This window comes from Pelobates fuscus, chromosome 2, assembly GCF_036172605.1.
Source record: "Pelobates fuscus isolate aPelFus1 chromosome 2, aPelFus1.pri, whole genome shotgun sequence".
NCBI lineage: Eukaryota > Metazoa > Chordata > Amphibia > Anura > Pelobatidae > Pelobates > Pelobates fuscus.
In genome coordinates, this window is record NC_086318.1 from 403,684,857 (window position 1) to 403,708,536 (window position 23,680).

Genomic DNA, 23,680 nt, shown 5'->3' on the forward strand with positions numbered 1-23,680 from the left:
GCAAGGAAACACAGTGCAAGCATGTTATTAAATTTGCTTGCTCTGTGCAGAACAAATACAGGGCTTTTTTTCTCATGCTAGAGCTCTTTAGCAGAGCTCTGCGCATGGTCTGCCCTGGAAGAGTATTGAACCAACATGCTCACTTTGAGAGGGGGCGTGTTTGTCATTGGTGATGACGAAACACACCCTCTCTGCCCCGCCCCCTTCTTAGTGGGCCGCCGTGATAAAAAAATGCCCGGGACGAATTTTTCTTCCAGTCCGGCCCTGCTGTAAACATAGCAGTTTCAGAGAAACTGCTATGTTTACAAATGGGTTAATCCAGCCTCTAGTGGCTGTCTCATTGACAGTCGCTGGAGGCGCTTCCGCGCTTCTCACTGTGATTTTCATGCATGTGCGTTCAGCCGATGACGACCAAAGGAGGAGGAGAGTCCCCAGCACCGAGGGAGTCCGGCGCTGGAGAAAGGTGAGTGTTTAACCCCCTTCCTCCCCCTTCAGCCCGGCGGGAGTGGGACCCTGAGGATGGGGGCACCCTCGGGGCACTATAGTGCCAGGAAAACAAGTTTGTTTTCCTGGCACTATAGTGGTCCTTTAAGTGATATTTGAATATAACTTGCAGCATTAAACAGATTTTAGGATTAAAACAGTCTGGCACAAGTCTTTGTATTGACTGATTTTGTATGAGACTGCTGTATTACTGAAGCCATTGCTTTTTATTTGTTTGTTTTCTTGTAAACAGGACAGAGAATTAATTGATCCATTTCCAATACCCTTATTAATTACCGGGAGCAAATATGACATTTTTCAGGTAAGTGTTTTAGCATTCACAAGGCACATTTGGCACATTTGGGGGAATTCCCATATCTGCTTAAAAACGTATGCATTTTATTAATAGTCTAGTTTTCACAGTTTTTTGTTATGCAAATCATAACGAAACTAAAAAACCTGCTTGTAAATGGGGAAAAAAAGAACATAACAATTAGCAATTTTTATTGTAGTAGTTCATCGCTACCAATATGATTTGAAATGTTTTGCACTGCAAGCGCTCTTTGTGGAGTTGAAAGATTTATTACGTAAACCTGTAACCCGATCTTATATTGACTGTTAATTAAAGGGATTCTGTAGTATAAGAAATACAATACAGATATCCTTCGGTGCTGGGTTGGCGCTCGGCCTCCTCCTCTGACAACCGACTGGGGACCCAATGCGCAAGCGACACATGCACATTAGGCCCTTCCCATAGGAAAGCATTGCCTCAATGCTTTTCTAGAGGGTTTTTACTGATGCTGGATGTCCTCATGCAGAGTGTTCCTTAGAATCTCAAATCTCTTAGAATCTCAGATGCACCTCTAGTGACTGTCTGGGAGACAGCCACTGGAGACAGTCTTTCTCAAAGACTGCAATGGTTTATATTGCAGGACTAAGTGGGACAGGGACACAGCACCCAGACTACTTCAATGAGATAAAGCGGTTTGGGTGCCTATAGTGTCCGTATATAGTTTGCACAACCCGGGAAGGTAGTTTTGCAATATTTACATTGGCAGATGCTGTTTGACAGCCTTTTGGGCTCTCCTGATTCAAACAGATCTTACTGTTAGTGAGGTGACATAAAGTTATAAGTAAACAGACACCCAAGACCCCTAAAGTGCTTTATGTAAGAAGAGTGTGTCCTCTTTTTTAATTTTACAAAAAGTGCAGATTTCAATAGAAATTGGCTCTTTTATAAATAAACTTCTTACACACCCTTGGTTATCAATCAGTGAGTTCTGTTATTTCCTTAAAATGAAGCCAAACTCCATGGTCAAGCAACAAGAGGCAGATAATTGCCCAGAGCACCTGGTATGGACAGACTTCTCCCTGAGCTGCATTGGGAAGTCTGTGATTCCCACTTGGGGTGGGAAAGTAGAGGAAGACTTGCAAAGACAAAATATCTTCAGCTTTTGTAAACTGATTTTAAATATACCCACAATGAAAAAATGCATAATTAAATGCATGCAGGTTTTCATTGAGGATATGTCTTCAAAATAGTGATATATTTTTTGTTTGGGCATTGGAGTGTACTTGGTGTGTAGTCATTCAGGTTATGATTCCCTGTGTACCTAGATTTAAATTTAAAGGCATACACATCATCTAACCTGTGTAGGCTTTTGTAGCTTATTGTATCTCTGCTATCTGTAAGGAAAGTAAAATATTTGACGTGTCACTATGTATGTAATGATGTGATCACTAGACTCTTCTTTTCTTGATTTTAGGAGTTTGAATCTGAAAAGAGAAAAGTAGTTTGCAAGACACTTCGATTTGTGTCACATTACTACGGAGCTTCATTGATGGTTTGTATGTTTTGGGAGATTGTTTTTATTTAATTATGGATGAGTCTGTTTCAAAAATATCTTATCATAATGAGTAGCAAATACCAAATTGAACAAAATGTTGCTGTCCATCAAAAGTATAAACCCTGTGAATGTGTTTACTAAGCTCCAGTTTTTACCTATAAATTTAAAATGTAAAAGTCTTACCTATGAATTTAAAATGTTACGCGCCAGTTGGATCAAGGACTATTCGTGCATTCATAAGAAACAATTCATGCATTCATAAGAAACAAACAAAATTTTAAAAAAAAAGTTTTTTTGTGTGTTTCTTTGTGCAACATCACCTCTGGCAGAAGCTGATTGGCTGTCATTAGTTCATCAAATTCTGATCACTGTGCCTCTAAATTCTCCAGTACATTGGTATATATGACCAACTTGTGTTTGTTTTTGTTTTCCAAAACTTATTTACAAATCACAAGATTTAGTTAATAATAATAATAAAAAGCTCTTACATTTTTAAAAGCTGAGTTAGTGCACAGGTTTTTCTTGCACATGGCCTTATGTTACTGACACTTCCTGAACTTCATAACACTTCCACAAATAAATCAGTTTATTCAATATTGGGCTCAACGGTTACGTCGATTAGAATGTTCTCCTATTTGTTTATATTATAGTGATGCATTTGAGTAGTGTTTTCTTTTTTTTTTTTTTTTTTACATGTTTAATAAAATTGTAAATACCTGAATAATTGAACTGTCTTCCTTTTTTCACAGTTTACAAGCAAATCTGAGACGGTCAAAGCAGTAACTCGGTCATTTATAAATCATTTGGCATTTGGACTGGACAAAAGGTGATTTTTAACTGTCAGGGTTATTGGATTTCCAAATTAGATATTTACTTAGTGGAAATCTGGCGTTCATTCAGTGTCAGGTAAAAAGTCTGCTGATAAATGGTCAGAATCTCAGAATTGTATAAGGAAAAAAAATTACTTATTTCACATCTACCAATTCAAGTTACATAATAAATTCAAATGCTTTTTGCTGGCAAAACTTCATAAATCCACGATATTTAAATTAAATAAATAAATTGAATATATTGAACCCCTAATGCCCTATTAAATAGTCTTTCACCATAGGCTGTGTTTGCTTAAATGATAGAGTGGGTGAGAGGCAGTTCTGTAATTAACACTCACACCACCACTAGTTTAAATGTATTTATTTGCCACTCACAGTTATGCATTTGCAGAAGTTCCATGATCATAAAAAACATTGAGCAGATTCACTGACTGCAAAAATGTGATTAATTTAATGATCAGCTAAGTAAAGCATGTCCCAAGTGTGCTTCAATAAACTGTCATAGCACACTTTGAATCTGAACAGTTATTAGAATGTATAGCTAACACACTCCAGGACAACGATTCTATTGCTTTCTGTATTTTCTCAATTTTAACTTTTAGCTGTTATTTTTGTACAGCAAATCTGTGTCAGTGGATCATAATAAACCGCTTCTCATTCCAGCAGGGTCCGATTCGTTAAGCCAGATTGGTGAGAATTACACTATTAATTATTAAATATTTTCTTTTATTCAAATGTATTTATTTTGTATATAAAATATGACAATCCTGAGTCCTGTCTATTTTTGGATCAGGTTCTCCTCCAGCCTCCAGTAGTGACCTACGACAGTTTAGTGGAAGCACACCCATGGAATTATGGAAGAATGTATACAAAAGATTCTTTCCTCCACAGGTAAAATATTTCATGTTTTTAATTATATATAAGATACATAGTTGTGAGCAGTATCTTTTTTGAGGAAAATGGGGCAGGAGGACCTCTTTATAAACCATGAGAAGAAAAAAAAATTCTAAAGTTTTAGCAAATTAAAAATCTTTTTTTCTAGAGTGTAAACGACAAGAAAGATGTGAAGGACCCTGCCAAAGATCCACAGTATGCAGAAAGTGAAATTGACTCGATGCGGGCTCAAAAAGACCAGGTAAGGGTTATACGTATTAGAATAAATCCATATCACTAAAGATGGTAGCGTTATTCCCAAATATTTAATATGCAGAGACCAATATCAGTGCCATTTTGAGCCGGTAATATATGTATTCAAATGAAAAGACACATGCCATTGTACAGACAAAAAAGATGGTATACATAGTTATCTGTATTAAAGCAATGCCAGTGTTATAACCTACTGGTTGGTTTGCTTGGAGAGGAACTCTGTTGCAGTGGAATGGCAACACCCTTGCAAACATGACCTTCCCAGGTGTCTGAGAATTATACGGGTACCTGGGAGATCTATGAGGGCATGGGTGCCTTTATTTACAGAGAAAGCGATAAAACCAGAAAGGAGTAGACAGGAAGCAGAGTCAGGCGATTCTGACAGGCAGCAAAGAAGCAAAGTCAAGAATTAAGCCGAAAGTCAGAAGCCAGGAATTGCACGATTAGGGGGCAAAAAGCGAACAGAAGAAAACAGAAGTTAAGAAGCCGAGACGTTTGTCAGTAACCAGGAGCCAAGAATTAGGAGCAAGAACCTGGAATCAGGTTTAAGGAGCCAAGAATCAGGATCAGGAAATAAGAACCTGGATTTGAGAACCAGGGCGCTAGGATACTGGGGCAAGCACCAGAACAAAAAGGCACTGACCAAATGCAGTGTTTGGGTATTTATTGGGAGAGCTTATCATGTGACCAGCCCCCTGCAAGCGAGCTCCCAATAACAATAAAGGAGGAGCTGGGACTTGGCACCATCTTGGTTGCTCTCCCAGCAGCCTCGCCCCATCCAGACCGACTCTGCACACTGCGTGGACATGCTAAACCTGGGGCCAAAGAAGGAAACATGATCAAAACAGAGGGAAGCACCGTCGGAGCAGAAGCCGCAAGGACTTGCTCCTAGGATGCAGTGGGCGCGCTGGAGCAGGTCGAGCAGGTAAGTGCTGGTGGGTACGGTGACAGTCACATGAGTGGATGCCTTATAGGTAAGTGGACATATCACTATTTGTATATTCAATATACTTTTCAAATATTTTCTAAAAGGTAACTTTAGTGCAAATCACTATCTGTGCAGCCACGTAGAGCTATAACAGGGTCATTTTCTCCAGCAGTGATTAAAACTATTCTTTTATTATCTTATCTGTAATTGATATATCACTAAAAAAATGCCTACTATTAAGGCAATTGGCAAACCTAGACAGTCACCGAACGAAGAGTCAAACTATTATCTTCACAGCAAAATGCTATCATAGTGCAAAGGTTTCCTTGTTTAATTTCTGATATCTAAAAGTATTCTTTTTTGGATAAGCACACACTTATATTATTATATTGTTATACAATGCTAACTTGTACACATCAAAATTATGTTTACATAAGTAACATGCAGCGTGTTTTAAATGGCATATCATCATTCATATATCACCTGGTAAAATACATTTGCAGTCACTCTTTTTAGATTGTAAGCTCAGAAATTGCTTTTCATCAACATGAATGTTTTGACACTTTTGTATGTGTAGTACTTTGAAATATGCTGCTTTATAAATGCAATTCATATTCTATATAAAATGTACACTTATCAGCCACTGAGGTGAAAGAGACATCAGAGCTGTTTTGGCAGCACAAGGGGACCTACATTTTAATTGGGTGGTTTTAATGTCAGTGTAATTTCAGTGTAACCACTAATAGTTGTAGGATCAGTGTAATTTCTACGAATAGTTAATGTAGCTACATTAAGTATAATGTTGCTAGATCAATTTTTGCATAATGGTGCTTGTAAAATAAAATTGTAATATAGCGTGGTAAAAGCTGTAAACTGATTCAAATCACATTCGCTTTTACCACCGTTTTTGTATCTAATTATTACCAGATATTCCTTGACAATGAAAAAAAAAAATGATGTGGATTGGGCTAACTATAGTCTTTGGACACCAGGGTCCTTTCTTAAGAGGGTTCTCTATACTTTGTTTTCTTCTGGTGCATGTGAGGGCTGAAGCTTGATAGATATTAATAATAATATTATTACAACTCATGTTTGTATGCTGCCGCAACTTCCTCTATGTTGAGTGAGTGGTTCTTATGGAGGGTCTCTCCAAGGCCATGCCAGGAATTGCCTAGTTTCCTTGAATGGATGTGTTATACCCCCTCTGTCTCACCTATACTACCTAGTCCACCAGCATAAGAATGGCTATCCCACTCCAGGTAATGTCGAACAATGCACAGTCTCCTGGTTTAATTTATGTGGAGTGATGCCAAGACCCCAGCATAATAATACCTCCAGACCCAATTACTGACCAGTGATGCCCAGATTCCAAGGCTAATAATAGCCCAAACCCAAATAGTGACCAGTGAAATCCAGATCTACAGTATTATAATAAGCCCTGTGTGAAGTAGTGACTGGGAATGACCAAGTCTGTGGCAGAATAATACCCTCCATGGTAACCAGGGATGCCCAGGTCGCTGGCATAATGTAAACATCTCACCCCAAGCAATGACCTGTGTTGCCCACTCCCATGTTGTAGTAATACACCTCATCCCAATTAATGACCAGGGTTTCCCAGTCCCCCAGTATAATAATGCACCTTACCCCAAGTAATGTTCATAGATCTTGAAGAAAAAACACACAATTTGATTACTGTAATTCTCTCCTTATTGGTCTTCCCAAAAGCTGTACTGCCCCCCTACAATCTGTGTTGAATGCTGCTGCCAGGCTGATCTCTCTCTCCTGTCGCTCCTCTCACACCTCACCCCTATGTCGATCCTTACACTGGCTTCCTGTCCCCTACTGGTGTCAATTTAAAATACTAACCCTTACCTATAAAGCTCTTACCAGCTCTAGCCCCTCTTACATTTCTTTACTGATTCATTGGTATGCCCCCTCTTAGTCTCTCCGCTCTACTGGTGACCTTCTCCTTTCTGCTGCTCGCACTCCTTACTGCAAATTCACGCCTGCAAGCAGGGCCGCCATCAGGGGGTGACAACCATAACGGTTGTCACGGACCCGGCGGCCCTGGGGGGCCCGGCCGCCCGGGCCCCACGTGTAGCAGCGGAACTGATGGGCCCCATATCTTCAGGGGCCCGGTCAGCGCTGTGGCCGTGGTATAGCGCGACCGGGCCCCTTTAAAAAATTAATTGCCGCCGCAGCGCAAGTGCTGCTGGGAGGAAGTAGTCACTTCCTCCCAGCTCACTCCGCGCGGGAGGAGGGAGCGCCCGCCCGACAGCCTGCCCGCCCGACAATGAAGAGGGAGAGCCCCGCCTGCCCGACAATGAAGAGGGAGAGCCCCGCCCGCCCGACAATGAAGAGGGAGAGCCAGCCGACTGACAGTCCCATCAGCCCCAGCCAGCCACCCTCCTGCAAAGACAAGGTAAGAAACAGGAGGGTGGCTGGAAAATGAGCTCTGTGTGTGTGTGTGTGTGTGTGTGTGAATGTCTGTCTGTATGTCTGTCTGTGTGTATGTGTGTATGTCTGTCTGTGTGTATGTCTGTCTGTTTGTGTGTATGTCTGTCTGTTTGTGTGTATGTCTGCATGTCTGTGTGTATGTATGTCTGTGTGTATGTATGTCTGTGTGTATGTCTGTCTGTGTGTATGTCTGTGTGTGTGTATGTCTGTGTGTGTGTATGTCTGTCTGTGTGTATGTCTGTCTGTCTGTTTGTGTGTATGTCTGTCTGTTTGTGTGTATGTCTGTCTGTTTGTGTGTATGTCTGTCTGTTTGTGTGTATGTCTGCATGTCTGTGTGTATGTATGTCTGTGTGTATGTATGTCTGTGTGTATGTATGTCTGTGTGTATGTATGTCTGTGTGTATGTCTGTCTGTGTGTATGTCTGTGTGTATGTCTGTCTGTTTGTGTGTATGTCTGTCTGTTTGTGTGTATGTCTGTCTGTTTGTGTGTATGTCTGTCTGTGTGTATGTATGTCTGTGTGTATGTCTGTCTGTGTGTATGTCTGTCTGTTTGTGTGTATGTCTGTGTGTATGTATGTCTGTGTGTATGTATGTCTGTGTGTATGTCTGTCTGTGTGTATGTCTGTCTGTATGTCTGTCTGTCTGTTTGTGTGTATGTCTGTCTGTTTGTGTGTATGTCTGTCTGTGTGTATGTCTGTCTGTTTGTGTGTATGTCTGTCTGTTTGTGTGTATGTCTGTCTGTTTGTGTGTATGTCTGTCTGTCTGTGTGTATGTCTGTCTGTTTGTGTGTATGTCTGTCTGTCTGTGTGTATGTCTGTCTGTGTGTATGTCTGTCTGTTTGTGTGTATGTCTGTGTGTATGTCTGTCTGTCTGTGTGTATGTCTGTCTGTCTGTGTGTATGTCTGTCTGTTTGTGTGTATGTCTGTCTGTCTGTGTGTATGTCTGTCTGTTTGTGTGTATGTCTGCATGTCTGTGTGTATGTATGTCTGTGTGTATGTATGTCTGTGTGTATGTATGTCTGTGTGTATGTCTGTCTGTGTGTATGTCTGTCTGTTTGTGTGTATGTCTGTCTGTTTGTGTGTATGTCTGTCTGTGTGTATGTATGTCTGTCTGTTTGTGTGTATGTCTGTATGTCTGTCTGTCTGTGTGTATGTATGTCTGTCTATGTCTGTGTATGTCTGTCTGTGTGTATGTCTGTCTGTGTGTCTGTGTGTGAATGTATGTCTATCTGTATGCATGTCATTATGCATGTGTGTATGTCTGTCTGTATGCATGTATGTCTATGTGTATGCATGTCAGTGTATGTATGTCTGCATGTCATTATGAATGTGTGTCTGTATGAATGCATGTATGCCAGTATGAATGTATGTCATTATGAATGTGTGTATGTATGGATGTCAGTGTCTGTATGGATGCCAGTATGAATGTATGTCTGTATGTATGTATGTATGCATGTATGTCTATCTGTATGCATGTCATTATGTGTGTATGAATGTCAGTGTATGTATGTCTGCATGTCAGTATGAATGTGTGTATGTCAGTATGAATGTCTGTCTGTATGTCATTATGAATGTGTCTGTGTCTGTATGTCCTTATGCATGTGTGTCTGTATCTATGTTAGTATGTGTCTGTCACTATGTACGCCTGTGTGTCTGTATATGTGTGTATGTCTCAGTATTTGTGTGTCAGTATGTATGCCTATATGCGTATCAGTATGTGTGTCTGTTAGTATGTATCAGTGTGTGTGTGTGTGTGTGTGTGTGTATCTGTGTCCTTTTGTATCAGTGAATGTGTTTGTGTCTGTGTGTGTATTCCTGTGGGCGGGATTTGGAGGAGGTCTCTGTGGGCGGTTTTGGAGGCGGGCCCCCAGGGGCCCAGACCCTGAGCTCAGTTAGGGGCCCCAAAATTTCTGGTGGCGGCCCTGCCTGCAAGACTTCTCACGGGCGGCTCGTTTCCTTTGGAATAGCCTGCCTACCCTTGTCACACTCAAAACCCATCTTTTCAGGAATGCTTATGGCCTCCAAAAGTAACTTCTATCTCTCAAACCTTCCTCTCGCTCTCTCCTATAGGGCCACACTCCACTCTTTCACCTCCAGTTCTGCTACTTTCCTACCATATCTATTTACTGTCTCTCAATACGCCTCCTATTGTGTTTTTATACCCCACCTCCTCTAGACTGTAAGCTTGCTTGAGCAGGGTCCTCAACTACCTATTGTTCCTGTTCCATTTTGTTATTGTCTCATATGGTAAATTCCCCTTTTATTGTAAAGTGCTGCGGAATAAACTGGCGCTATATAAATACCAATAATAATAATAATAATAATTCAGTTAGGTCTGGATTGGACAGGAAACCACACTCAAAGCCTCAGTTGATGAATAATACAATTAGGTAGAATATCAGAAAACTCTCTGAAGCATTTTGTGCCCTGTATTGGTTCTCTAGTCCAAGGCTCAACAAATCCCAGGCGCCAGGGCGCCAGGTCGCCATGGCGACTAGCAATTTAGCCCTGGCGCCTGGGATTTGCCAGTTCTCTAGTTAGTGTTGCCGACCGAGGGAGTTTTGACGGCGGCTGTCACAGGGAATATGAGGAGCATGGAGGCGGCCGACCGCCCTGAGGAGCATTGTGGGCGGTGCGCGAGGGAGCAGTACTCTGCCTGCAGTTGCTCTCTGCTCCATCACGCTGTCTAATGAAGCCGGAATATTACGTCATTCCAGCCTCGATCATTACAGAGGGCGAGGGAGCAGAGAGAGGAGCTACAGGCAGAGTACTGCTCCTTCGAACACAGGAAGAGAGCAGCCCCACTGGACCCCAGGAAAGACCCACTCAGCTCTCCCAAAGGTAGGGAGGCTTACTGGGTTTCAAATAAAACAAAAATGTAAATGTGTGTGAGCCTGTCAGAGTAAGTGTGTGTGTGTGTGTGTGTGTGTGTGTGTGTGTGTGTTTGTGAGCGAGCCTGTCAGAGTGTGTGTGTGCCTGTCAGAGTGTGGAGTGTGTGTGTGTTTGTGAGCGAGCCTGTCAGAGTGTGTGTGTGCCTGTCAGAGTGTGTGAGTGTGTGTGTGTTTGTGAGCGAGAGCCTGTCAAGAGAGTGTGTATGAGTGCCTGTCAGAGTTTGTGTGTGCGAGCCTGTTGTCAGCATTAGAGTGTGTGAGAGCCTGTCAGTGTGTGTGTGTGTGCGCGCGCCTGTTTAGGTGCCTGCCCCCTCCGATCGCATGAGGAAGGTGTTTTCACTCACCTTTTTTCCCCATTTTCCTATGCCGTTCCAGTTTCACCATGGCTGAGATTATCAATCTTTATGATCTCAGCTAAGACAACGCTGTCCCTTAGGAAAGCATTGGGAGGATTTTGTGCATGTGCAGCAAATGTACCAATCCACATCGCCTCATAGAGATGCATTAAATTAATTAATCTCTATGAGGAACATTCAGCTCCTCTATGCAGAGCTTGGAGACACTGAACCTGGGTGCTGCAGTGATCCAGGACTCTCTAGTGGCCATCTGAGTAACTGTCACTAAGCAGCAATGTAAACTCTGCCTTTTTTAAGAAAAGGCAGTGTTTACACTGAAATGCCTGCAGGGACAGGCAATAGACAGGCAGTAGACACCACAACAGCTACATCAAGCTGTAGTGGTTCTGGTGACTATAGTGTCCCTTTAACAGTTGCATTTTCTCATTAAAAATGACTGGCTCCTAGATTCCAAACAAATTTGTCAAGCACTGCTTTAGTCTCTAATATACGTGGATTTTCAAATCCACAATGTGATTTCATTGGCATTTAATAGCTGCTGTGAATTTGGTTTGTTAAAATATGATGGGAAACATACAGTGGATTTGACAATTCCAAAAACCAGGTTAATAATTTTGTTAAAGAAACACTGTAGCGTTAGGTATACATATCTGTATTCCTAATGCTACAGTCCTGATGCCCCTTAATAGATAGGTACACTCCCTGTAATGAGTAAAACAAAATAAGTTAAAACAAATTACTCACACTTTTCCAGTGCTGAGTCTCCCTTGGCTCTGCTGCGACCTCCTCCTTCAATAATGTCATCTTGGAGGTGAGCCCCCAGGATGATAGGGCCAATCCAATGCTCCTCATTATTATTATTAATTTATTATTTATATAGCGCCAGAGAATTCCATAGCGCTGTACATAGAAGAGCATTAGGCACCATAGGCGCATGCACAGCGCTCACCGCAACGTCCCTAAGATTCTGCCATAGAAAATAATTGAAAACAATGACTCTCTATGGCCGATCATGACGACTCTGTGCATGCGTGCATGATGTCTCGGTATGTTACAATATGAGAACCAGGAAGTTAGATTCCCGGCGTTCTAATCCAGAGGGCTTGGAGGTGTGCCTTGAGGCAGCGCATCTAAACCCTTTATTAAGTTAACTAGAGGGCTTTGGGGCATAGGTGAGAGGGGCAGGACTGCAGGGACTATGATGACTTCATTAATATGAGATTGTAAAATTGCCTACAATGTCCCTTTAATTCATAAATATTACGTTTTAGATTTTTTTTTTCTTCTTCAAACATTCACACCTAAATAATTTTCATTCTTTTCCTTTTGTTTCTTTCCCCCTGTCATATAGCATGCATTATGTTACATTTCTATTTAACCGATAGTTACCCCAATTTTTTATTTTGCTACTTGCTTATCGATCCCTTCACATTCACAAAATGTAACTGATAAGCCACTTGTAATACTGTATATTTATGGTGAAGTATTTATAAACTGCACACTAGATAACACGTCAGCTGCAAACAGTAAGCATATGTACTTCAGGTCATTGACCGAGAGTTACCTGATCTAACATCTGCAGGTTCCATTAGAGTTATCCATACCTGTCTATTGGAATCTCTGGACAGTCTATTTTCTAAAAAAGGATTGTAAGCTTTGAACCTGAAAATGTTAGAGATTGTAATACATATTTCTGGCGGTGAAGGTGGACAACATCAAGCAAACGACCACAATGTAATCTTAAGTACCATATGTGGCAATTGAGATATTTGAGCTATAATTGATCCATTTAAATGGATACATTATTTCTGTTCTCTTTTTGATGTTATTTTTCTACAGGCCTTTGCCTATTTTACAGTCAAAGTCTTGATTCTTGATTCTGATATGTCACTTACTAACCCTGTGTTGACAATTGTTGGAATATTTGGGGGAAAAAAATGCTTAAAGGGTCTTAGGATGACCTTTTATGTTTATAATGTATTAATTAGATTCTTTCTTACAACTTGCAAAAAAAAAGTGCTTTACATGCCTGGAATCCAGCACCAAGCGAAACTCCCTGCAATGACTTCCACATCCCTTCCTGACGTTAGCCTCACACGGGACCATTCCACCAGCTCTGAGCATGGAGAGAAAGCAGGAGGGAGGGAGGTTCTAATTTATTTATTTATTCTAAAACCAACAACTTTATTGGGAAGGTAGAGAAGGGAGAAGAAGGGGAAAACCAATGCATGCTGTGTATGCTGACAACGAACTTATTTTATGCACAGAATTGACATAATGTAGTTCTGGGATACCAAAGTCATATGTCCCTGGGTATAACTATCCACCTGTACACAAGTGCAGATTACTCCGGATGTGCAGTGTTACAAGCTGAACCACTGCACATACATACTCCTACCAACGTGACCTCTTCAAATCACTTAACATAGTTGGAGGTGGTTGTTCTGCAGGACATTTGCAGAGTTATTTTTTATATTTAATCAAAATTTAAGGTGAAAATAGCTGAAGTGGAAAAAGTCTTGTGTATTTTTGGCTTTCAGTTTGGCAAAATTAGAAATTAACTTTCAATTCACACTTCAGTGAATAGCCCTGTTGGTCTTTAAAGGGATACTATAGGCAAGCAGGCCACTTAATCTCATTGAAGTGGTCTGGGTGCAGTGTCCCTGCCCCCCTTTGTTCTGCAATGTAAAACACCGTTTTTGAGACAACCTCTAGTGCCTGTCTACCATAGAACCACCAGAGGCGCTTCCGGGATTTTACCGGACTTAAATGAAAACTCCAGTGCCAGAAAAACAATCCGTTTTCCTGGCACTGCAGGTTCCCTCTCCCTCCCACCCCCCAATCCCCACTTGCAGAAGGGGTGAAAACCCCTTCAGTCACTTACCTGAGGCAGCGACGATGTCTCTCGTCGCTGCTTCCTCCTCCTTCTGACTCCGTCGGCCAGTGGGCGAGACTGATCCCGCCCACCAGCCGAGGAGACCTAATGCGCATGCGCGGCAATGATGCGCATTAGCGCTTCCCATAGGAAAGCATTGAAAAAGATTTTCAATGCTTTCCTATGGGGAATTGAGCAACGCTGGAGGTCCTCACACTGCGTGAGGACGTCCAGCGACGCTCTAGCAAATCTAGAAAATATTTGCTATGAGTCAGGAAGTTCCCTCTAGTGGCTGTCTAGTAGACAGCCACTAGAGGTAGAGTTAACCCTGCAAGGTAATTATTGCAGTTTATAAAAAAACTGCAATAATTACACTTGCAGGGTTAAGAGTTGTGGGAGTTGGCACCCAGACCACTCCAATGGGCAGAAGTGGTCTGGGTGCCTAGAGTGTCCCTTTAAGTTTGCCTAACTGACACTGGATGTCCTCACACTCTGCATGAGTTCATACAGCATAGTAAAATGTCCATAGGAAAGAACTGAGGCATTGTTTTTCTATGGGGAGGGCCTAATGCGCACATGGCAATTGCCACACATGTGCCTTAGTCCCTGCAGTTGGATGATGTCAGAGGATGCAGAGCGCCAACCCAGCGCCGAGGGACATCTACGCTGGATTTAGGTATGCAAATAAAGTTATAAAGTCCTAAACGTATATCCTTATTCCCTACTATTCATTTCTCATGCCATTATTGGGGCTTATTTATACTAGTTGAGATTAGTTGTGTTAGTTTACCACTCTACGGGGTGTAACAGTCCAACAAGTCCTTGTTTATTACCCATTTTCCACTCTACCAGGACACTTCTGTCTGTCCACACCAATTTTAGGCAAATAAAGTTGTTGTTGTTTTTTTCTCTTTCATGCTGGGTAGGAGGGCCCAGAGGGCTCTATAGAATAAGTTGCGCTGTATAAATACCAATAATAATATAGTGTCAGGAAAGAGAAAATTCCTTTTATTAGGTGTGTATTTTTTATTATAATTCTTTATTGAGAATGTTATGAATACAAGCAATTACAACAGTTTTAGGGAGAATTGTAAATATAGCATACAGTCAAAAAACCATAAAATACAGCTCAGAAGGATGTTACCTTATTGAGACACAACAGGACTGCGAGTCATACAACTTCGGGTGTCTAGAACCAATTGATGTGATCTTTTGTGTGTTCACCGTTACTACACAAGGGGTAACCATATAAAAACCATGTAACCTGAGAAAATAACTGGAGGGGTGGTAAGGTAAAGCGTCCGGTTACTGCAGCTATGAGGTAGGCAATGCTATGTGTATGTGTTAAAGGCAACAGTGCTGAACCTAAGTAATGTCTAAGCCCTGTGACAATAAGTATATGCTAAAAAAAAGATCAGGAAAGGGAGGGAAGAGTATAGAGGTGGACAAGTGCAAACTATGTACATAAGTGGGAGAGAGGAGGGTGGTTTGTGTTCTGGTTTGGCCATATGGCATTGTTTTTAATGGCTGCAATCACCATTGGCGCAGTGCTAAGTGGGTCTAGTTATGTATTTTGACAAAATAATTTGCTAAATACTTAGAGAAGGGTAAAAGCAGAAAGTTAAAAGGTCAGGAAGAACATGTCCCCCATTTCAGACATAGTTCAGTCATCATATCGCCACTCTTTGTCCAAGAGGCGTCTAGGTTCCCATTCATATACAAACATATTTTTCAGAACTGGACTGTACAGAAGCTAGCCATAGTCGACAATATTGAGGACGTTGCACACTGGAGAAAGTGGTGTCTCTATATGAGACCTCTCCAACCTGTAACTATCTTTTTTTTGTTGAGCTATAGCTAATGTCCAACCATCCATAGTCTGCCAACACATCATGGGTTATAGTTGATCAGCACCTGTTTACTGGTTATTCCTGCTGTATATAAGTCCTGTACTGGAGTATGATGTTAGATCGTTTTGCTGTGTAAAGTTAAGGTATGGCAGCAGGGGTTCTCCCTCCACATATTAATATAAAACATTTGCCCTCCTCTCTTCTATATTGTGCTTACTTCAATATAGTGGTCACTGTTACATACACAGGTAGACATGACAGTAGAAAAAAAAAGAGCAACTTAAATAATAATAATAATTAAAAAAGGAAATATACTCATTTTGAATAGTTAAAGGGACACTATATTGTTAGGAATACAAATATGTATTCCTACCGCTATAGAGCCCTACTCACCGTTTAGGTCACTAGGGCATCGTTCCGTGGCGAATATTTGCTTACGCCACTGGTGACCTCTCCTCCTCCATCGACGTCAGCTTCCGAGTGGAGCCGAATGCGCATGAGCGGCCAGAGGCGTGTGCACGCATTCAGACCTGCCCATAGGAAAGCATTACTCAATGCTCTCCTATTGGGATCTTTTTTGACGCTGGACTCCATGAGAACGTCCAGCGTCAAATAAGTGCGATTTAGCTGAAGTGGTCTGGGTGCCTATCATTGTTTGTGAACCTATGGCATTGAGGCCTATGACATAGCATTTAAAGTCTGTTAAGGGTAGGCAGCAGTTTTGGTAGAGAGAACTCCACCCAAGATGGGAGAGAAGAAGCAATCGCATGAGAGGGGCACGCCGTATTGATTTGTTAGGAAAGCTAACATGGTTTAGTGGAATGAAGAGCTGTATTGCTCATATGAAGGATATGAGGCAGACTGAAACGAGTACTGATCTGGTGAGGGAGAAGGAGAATGATATGCATGGTAGGCAATATTTTGTATAAATAACATTAGAGCACACAGTAAACACAGACACAGTTTATTTACTTTTTAACTAGGCTTGGTCGTGGTGTTTAGTCAAAACTTAAGGGGATTACAATTATAATTTTCATAGCGATAAACATTTAACCTTTTAAAACTTTTAACTTTATTAATCACTAAATTGCCAGTCAGTTTTAGATAACCTAAAAACCTTTTAATTAAAACCATCTACTAACATATCCTTCCTCAGAATTGGACCACGAGGATGACTTTTGCCTCCAATACTATATAACAGCAGGACAACACAATTAAAATAAAATTAGAGTGAGGGTGGAGGTCCGTCAGCTCTTGCCTCCGTAACTGCAGACAGGATTACGCTTGCGCTGCTGCATTTGATCTTTCCCAGCTTCCCATGCTTTTAACGCTCGTGACCTTCTTCTCCCAGGCCAGCTCCAGTTCCAGAAAGAGCAATGCAGCACTTATGTCCATTTTAAACCTGTCTAACTGTAAAACGCAACAATTCTAAACACTTCAATGGATTCTCAATATCCATGGCTACATTGCAGTTTAAAGGAACACTATAGGGTCAGGAACACAAACATGTATTCCCGATCCCCTAAATATAGTTAAAATTTTGCCTTTATTCCAGTCTGCTGCTGGCTCTGCCCCTGATGTGCCTGCTTGGCTAAAATCATCAGAAGTGATTCTCTAAGCCAATCACAATGCTTTTTCCATAGGAAAGCATTCGATTGGCTGATATTGTCAAGGAGGCAGATCAAAGGCAGAGCCAGCACAAGCCAAACATAGCCCTGGCCAATCAACATCTCAAAGCATCTCTATGAGGAAAGATGCATGTCTCCATGCACAGGGTGGAGACACTAAATGCCAGTCACACTGTGAAGCATTGCCCCAGGAAGCATCTCTAGCAGCCATCTAAGGAGTGGCCGGTGGAGGTATCCCTAGGCTGTAATGTAAACACTACAATTTCTCTAAAAAGACAGTGTTTACTGCAAAAAGCTTGAAGAGAATGATTATACTCACCAGAACAAATACAATAAGCAGTAGTTGTTCTGGGACTATATTGTCCCTTTAACTCCTTCCTTGCCACCATACATATATGCCACAGTGATTAAAGAAACAATCCAACCTCCATTTTTTATTTTTGAGTTAAATTCATTATTTAGTAGATATGTGTAGTGAATACATGTTGGCATTGATAAGAAGCCTCTGAATCTGTGAGCACGGGTGCGTGCACATCGGTTCGTGCACGCGCATCTGATCTAAAATCTATAAAGGAGCTAATCTGAGGTCTGAAGATTCAAAGATGCTGGTCTGAGGTCTGTAAAGGAGCTAGTCTGAGGTCTGAAGATTCGAAGATGCTGGTCTGAGGTCTGTGAAGGAGCTGGTCTGTGGTCTGAAGATTCGAAGATGCTGGTCTGAGGTCTGAAGATTCGAAGATGCTGGACTGAGGTCTGAAGATTCGAAGATGCTGGACTGAGGTCTGAAGATTCGAAGGAGCTGGTCTGAAGATTCGAAGATGTTGGTCTGAGGTCTGTAACAGAGCTGGTCTGAGGTCTGAAGATTCGAAGATGCTGGACTGAGGTCTGAAGATTTGAAGATGTTGGTCTGAGGTCTGTAACAGAGCTGGTCTGAGGTCTGAAGATTCGAAGATGCTGGTCTGAGGTCTGTGGGGAAGGAGGCAGGGGCGCTCAAGTAGAGTGCACCTGCCACTTCCGTTAGGTCAGGGAAGATAGCGGAAGGAGTTTCATAGTTTATTTATTTATAAAAGTGCTAATATCTCAAATTAGCACTTTTATAAACTGGAGTAAACATAGGATATTAAAAATCAGCAAGCTGGAGTGCTTTATAAGTGTGGAATGGTCCTTTAATGCATGTGGCTTCTATTTGATGCAGAATAATGTTAAACTTTATAAAAGGAGTTGTGAGAGATGGAGCATTATGATGGAGGGAATGTTGGCAAGGAAAGAGGATATGAAATGAAGAGGAGAGGGAGTGTACTCAAACAGAGAGGGTGACGTTGATTTAGAGAAGAGCATTGTATGGAGTACAAAACCAGATATAAACAGGAGTACAAAAACAGATGTTAATTGGAGCATGAAAACATTTATAAATTGGAGTACGAAAACATTTGTAAATTGGAGTAAGAAAACATTTATAAATTGGAGCACGAAAACATTTATAAATTGGAGTAAGAGAACATTTATAAATTGGAGCACAAAAACATTTGTAAATTGGAGTAAGAGAACATTTATAAATTGAAGTAAAGCGACAGGTATTAATGGGAGGAGAGCTTAGATGGGATGGAAGGTAAATTTGCGTTGAAAGTATAGGAAACATAACTGAATGGGAAAAAAAAAAAAAAAAAAAAAAAGAGAGGAAGGACAAGGGTGAGATTTTTTTGTATGATGATTTCTCCTTATTTAGCACGTTTTTTAAATTTTAGAATAACACTTGTTTTGCTTCGCTCAATCTCCCCTTATGTCTCCTACATCCCTGATCTAGATAAATATGTAATAGTAATCCACCTGCTGTACTCTAGCTCTGCCCTTTGTACTTCCACACATCTTGTCTGTTTGCTGACATGTCATCTTGGGTGTTAATAACATAACATCTTGCTTATCACACTCTGATGTAAAGGCATTTCGCAAGAGTCTGGTTGTCAGTAATTATTTTTAGGACTATGTTTTACCTCTGCCAGAAAGCAATAGCTGATTGATTACCAGACATGAGATTAGTGTGAAATATTATCACTGAATACTGTATAGTGATTAAGTCAACTCAGATTTCTACGCAAAGTATTATCCAACACCTTGTTACAGACTTTTAGGTGTTTTACAAACCCATATGGTAGTTTACCCCATAGATTGGTAGCCATGTAATAATAAAAATAAAATTAGAAACATAAAAATGTTCTGCATTCACAGATCTAATTAAAAAAAAAACCTGTCTTCTTTTTAATTTTTTCTTAATTACTAAATATCCTTCTATGGAGGTACACATTGAATTACACCAATTGCAAGTCATTAGAAATGCAAACATGTATAATTTTGTTGTTTTGACAGTCTAGAATGTCACACCTTCTTTAAAAGTGGTCAGTTCCTTTAAAAAGAAGGAGCCCGTATAGGGATGGAGGAATCTTGGCGACTTTTAGATTTTGTCAGTTTGCGGATATCTGCACGTCAGTAACTGGCACTCTGCCTTTATACCTAAAAATGTTTGCTGCAATTTTTTTTTATATAGAGGAAAAAAAACAAAAGGTATACATCTATATTTTGTGTTTTCAGGTAACATTTGCCCATTGATCTATCTGTATAACGAGCACTTGTGTGGCAATGTTTTTAATACGAGGCAATTACCATGGAAACCAAAGAATGTTCTGATAATTGTTTCACTTTTAGAAGCTTGTCTAAACGAATTAATTGTAAACCGAATACATTTTAAGATGTTTAGGTCAAGCTGCTTACATGTCCCTTACTCATGTGGCAGCAGCACTTAACAATAAACATTGTCATTCACAAACGTTGCGTATGTTTCTGGTACAAGAGAATATTATACATTGTAATGATAACAATGCTGTACTATGGATTAATACTATATAAACCAATAGATTGCGAGTAGTTGTCTGTGGATCTGCAGACTCCCCGAAAAGATGCTCATGCTTGCAAGTGTACCCACTTACATTTGATTCTAATGGCCACTTGATACAAAAGTGTACTGATAATTACGCAGGGCATAAAGTACTTTATCATTTGGCTAGCAGAATATATTCTAGATTAATATGCAGCACTGCCAGATGGGACTGTGTATTATCTGCTACATTAAGATAAATGCACCAGTTGTACTTTAACATGTAAAGTGCTATAACAAAACATAATGAGTTGGATGGAAGAAAGAAATGTTCTAGGTAATGCTATTTTAAATGTCTCAGATCTGAGCCAAAATATATGCATCAGAAAGAGGAAAAATTGTAGGCTGTTTTCCGAAATAAAAATATCTAAACGATATTCCACCACACTGCCCAAATACCTCCCACACCCCAGTACATGGCATCCATATATACTTATAGCACTTACTCTTCTTTAAATTGTTTTATATAAAAATAATTTGCAGTGTCTTTTTTTTTTTTTTAGCTTGCTATTCAGTAATAATTGTTTGTTTTTTATTTTATTTTATTCTAGGAGCTGGAACAATATAAAAGAAATGCTGATAAATCCTGGAAATCAATGGGGCTTGATTCTAGAATACGATGAGTGGACTTTGGCCTTTGCATATATCTTCATAAATTAAAAAAAATACAAAAAACTGTGGAAATTATTTCTCTTCATGGCTGTATGAAATGAATGTGGAAAATAGTTATTACTTTTTAACAGTTTCAATGGATGCTTTGGTGGATGTGGTATAGATTGCACATACAAGCTATTGCTATTAATCTGAAATGGGACATAAGTTATTTAATAAAAGGTAAAATAAATGCTAAAAAAATGTGAATTTTTTGTACGTTTTAACAAGCAACACAAAACATACTCTTTTAAATAATTAAAGAGACACTCCAAGTTTGTATTACATTCCTATTCCATGCATTATGGAGGTAATGCATTAAGAAAATAAATAAAACCAATTCTCATATCTAACCTCTACTATTTTGCTGCAAATATACAGCTTCTCCAAAGACCAGTGAAGGAGCTTAATATTCTACGTCTGTAATGCCCTATTCGTTTTTCAATGGCGCACTGAGCATATCCCATTTACGGGAAAATGTATAAATGTAGCCACTATGAAAGCTATTAGATGCTGTGTGCACTGCTTTAATTAACATTTAGAATAGTCCCATTCATGTTTTTTGCAAAATAGGCTCTCTTATGGAAATGTATGAGAGACCCAGTGCACGTTATTAAAGCATCTCTGTGACATTGCATATGAAAATTATATGTTTAACTATTGTTGCATTGCAAACTGATAAGCTGGGCTATTAATCTAGCAACTGGCATAATTGTAGTTCTTCGAATTATTTAACACCTGTACAGTATATTTGATCTCAATTTGAAAGACCAAAATAGAGTATTTAAATGATGTATGCATTTTGAAGGTGAATATTACATTTATGCTTTAATCCCCCACGGAAGAGATTTGAATATCAGAATAACCTCAATGATGGATTCTAGTGTACCTTTTAAAGTGCTTCTCTTATCTCACTCTGAACCAGAATTACAAGCCTAGTGGTCTTTGACATTGTTCGACAATCTCCCAAAATGCCAATCATCATATAAACATAAACAAAGTGTTACAATCAGTACTTTAAATCTGCAAGAACAAAGTACCATGTTTTGCATGTGCCTTAAAATCTGTACACTAAATTCATTTTTGAAACGATGATTTTCTTGAATAAGTCATGTTTAAAAAGCAATCAAAACATCAGTACTACTGTAATTGGTGATATCCTAAATGAGAAATTTTGCTTTTATAAATATAAATGCATATTTCCTTACTTTTGTTGCAAAATTGCATTTTTTTTTCTATTGTGGCCTACAGTGTGTTGTTTCCTTGTAGCCCATCCTTGACAATTTCAAGTCTACTGAATAACCATAACAATATATTTTGTATATTTCTGCAAAACATTCTTTAAAAAATAGGTTAGGCCCGTTGTGTTAAATGCAGCATTGTATGTTTTTTAATTAGATTTTTTTTATTTATTTTTTGTACATAATTGACTGAACCATCTTAAATAGTATAAAGTCAATTTTTTTTTTTATTTTAAAATCAATTTAAACAGTATTTATAAAAACATAACCGCAATATAAACATTAGAAAATTCACAACTGTCAGAACTGCAAATACATCTTTACAGTTTAGAAACCACCAAAAAGAATTGTAATTGATGAGAGAGTGTAGACATCCATAAGCTGCCCTGCTATGCTAGAACATATATCCAGTAAGTAAACCGTAAATCCGTAATGGTGTACTTTGGTGTGATGTGCCAAATTTGCCGTGGTCGTAATATGTGACTAAATCCCTATTTTTCTTCCAGGGTGTTTTTATACATTTCTACAGCAAGTTAATAATAATAGTTAATATATTATTATTAAATTTGTATTCTTAACACTATAGTGCCCGAGTCACTGTACAGATGACCAGGCTCCTGCTGCAAGGGTTCTTTTAAGTTCATAGAGATAGGTCATTACAGAAACTTAGTGCCCCAATGATAAGAGCATAAAGAGAGAAACTTAACATCTCATAATTGTGTAATCAATCTTCAACGTTTTAGCTACACCTTTGATAATGCCTTACTGATATTAATGGATGATAGATCTGTAAAATATCAAATTGAGCCTCTCTGCGTCATGCCCTGCAGTTATTACACATTGTGTAATTGGTGCAGGATTCCACATGAAGACCTTGTTTGATCACATGAGATAAGTAAAGCTATTTTTACATAAAACATTTCCCTTCTCCGTGGGGAGAAACGTATACAGGGCTTTGAGTTTTGCAGAGAATTAAAGTGAGATTCACATTTAAAGCGGCACTGTGACCCCCCATACCATTGATTATTTCATAAATATGGGATCTTTATGAAATACTCATTAAAACTGTGTTTGAATTTTACTGAAATTCCAACCTAGTCAAGAGATATACAGACTACATTGTCTTTGTATTTCTTCTGCCTGACTTTATTAGACTTAGGGCGGAATCTAACTCTCAATCTCCACAGTCACCATCAGTGACAGCTGCAGGATATTGTCTGTTTCTATGGAGGATCCCGCAGTACTTTCGTGCATGCGCGAGAGTACAGTAGTGACATTAGCTCCTGGCACTGAAGCGCCAGGAGTTGCAGAGTAGCCAGCCAAGAAAGATGTTGATGCCCAAAAGGGACAAGTTCAGGTAAGTAAAACTCACCTTACCTGACCCAACCTCCCACTCCCGGACCCAGTGGTTATCTCTTTGCGATTTCAGCAGAGTCTCAAGACGTTGGCTATGCTTCCAATTTGGCTACTTAGGCCTTAATTTTGTCATTCACTTTGGATTTAGTTTGGAAATTCTCACTTTAGTGAGTAATCCTGTCTGTCAGAGTGCACTGTGTATGCTCAAAACATAAA

General features: G+C 39.8%; 1 protein-coding gene across 1 annotated transcript in view; it reads left to right on the forward strand.

Moving 5' to 3' along the window:
• DYNC2LI1 (dynein cytoplasmic 2 light intermediate chain 1) overlaps positions 1-21,794 on the forward strand; it is a 46,202-nt gene extending 24,408 nt beyond the window's left edge. The window contains exons 7-13 of the mRNA XM_063441463.1: positions 737-805; positions 2,250-2,327; positions 3,080-3,156; positions 3,780-3,850; positions 3,954-4,051; positions 4,203-4,295; positions 20,768-21,794. Of these exons, the coding sequence (XP_063297533.1) occupies positions 737-805; positions 2,250-2,327; positions 3,080-3,156; positions 3,780-3,850; positions 3,954-4,051; positions 4,203-4,295; positions 20,768-20,839 (558 nt within the window). The 3' untranslated portion in view covers positions 20,840-21,794. The remainder of the gene's footprint in view (positions 1-736; positions 806-2,249; positions 2,328-3,079; positions 3,157-3,779; positions 3,851-3,953; positions 4,052-4,202; positions 4,296-20,767) is intronic.
• Positions 21,795-23,680: the final 1,886 nt, after the last annotated feature.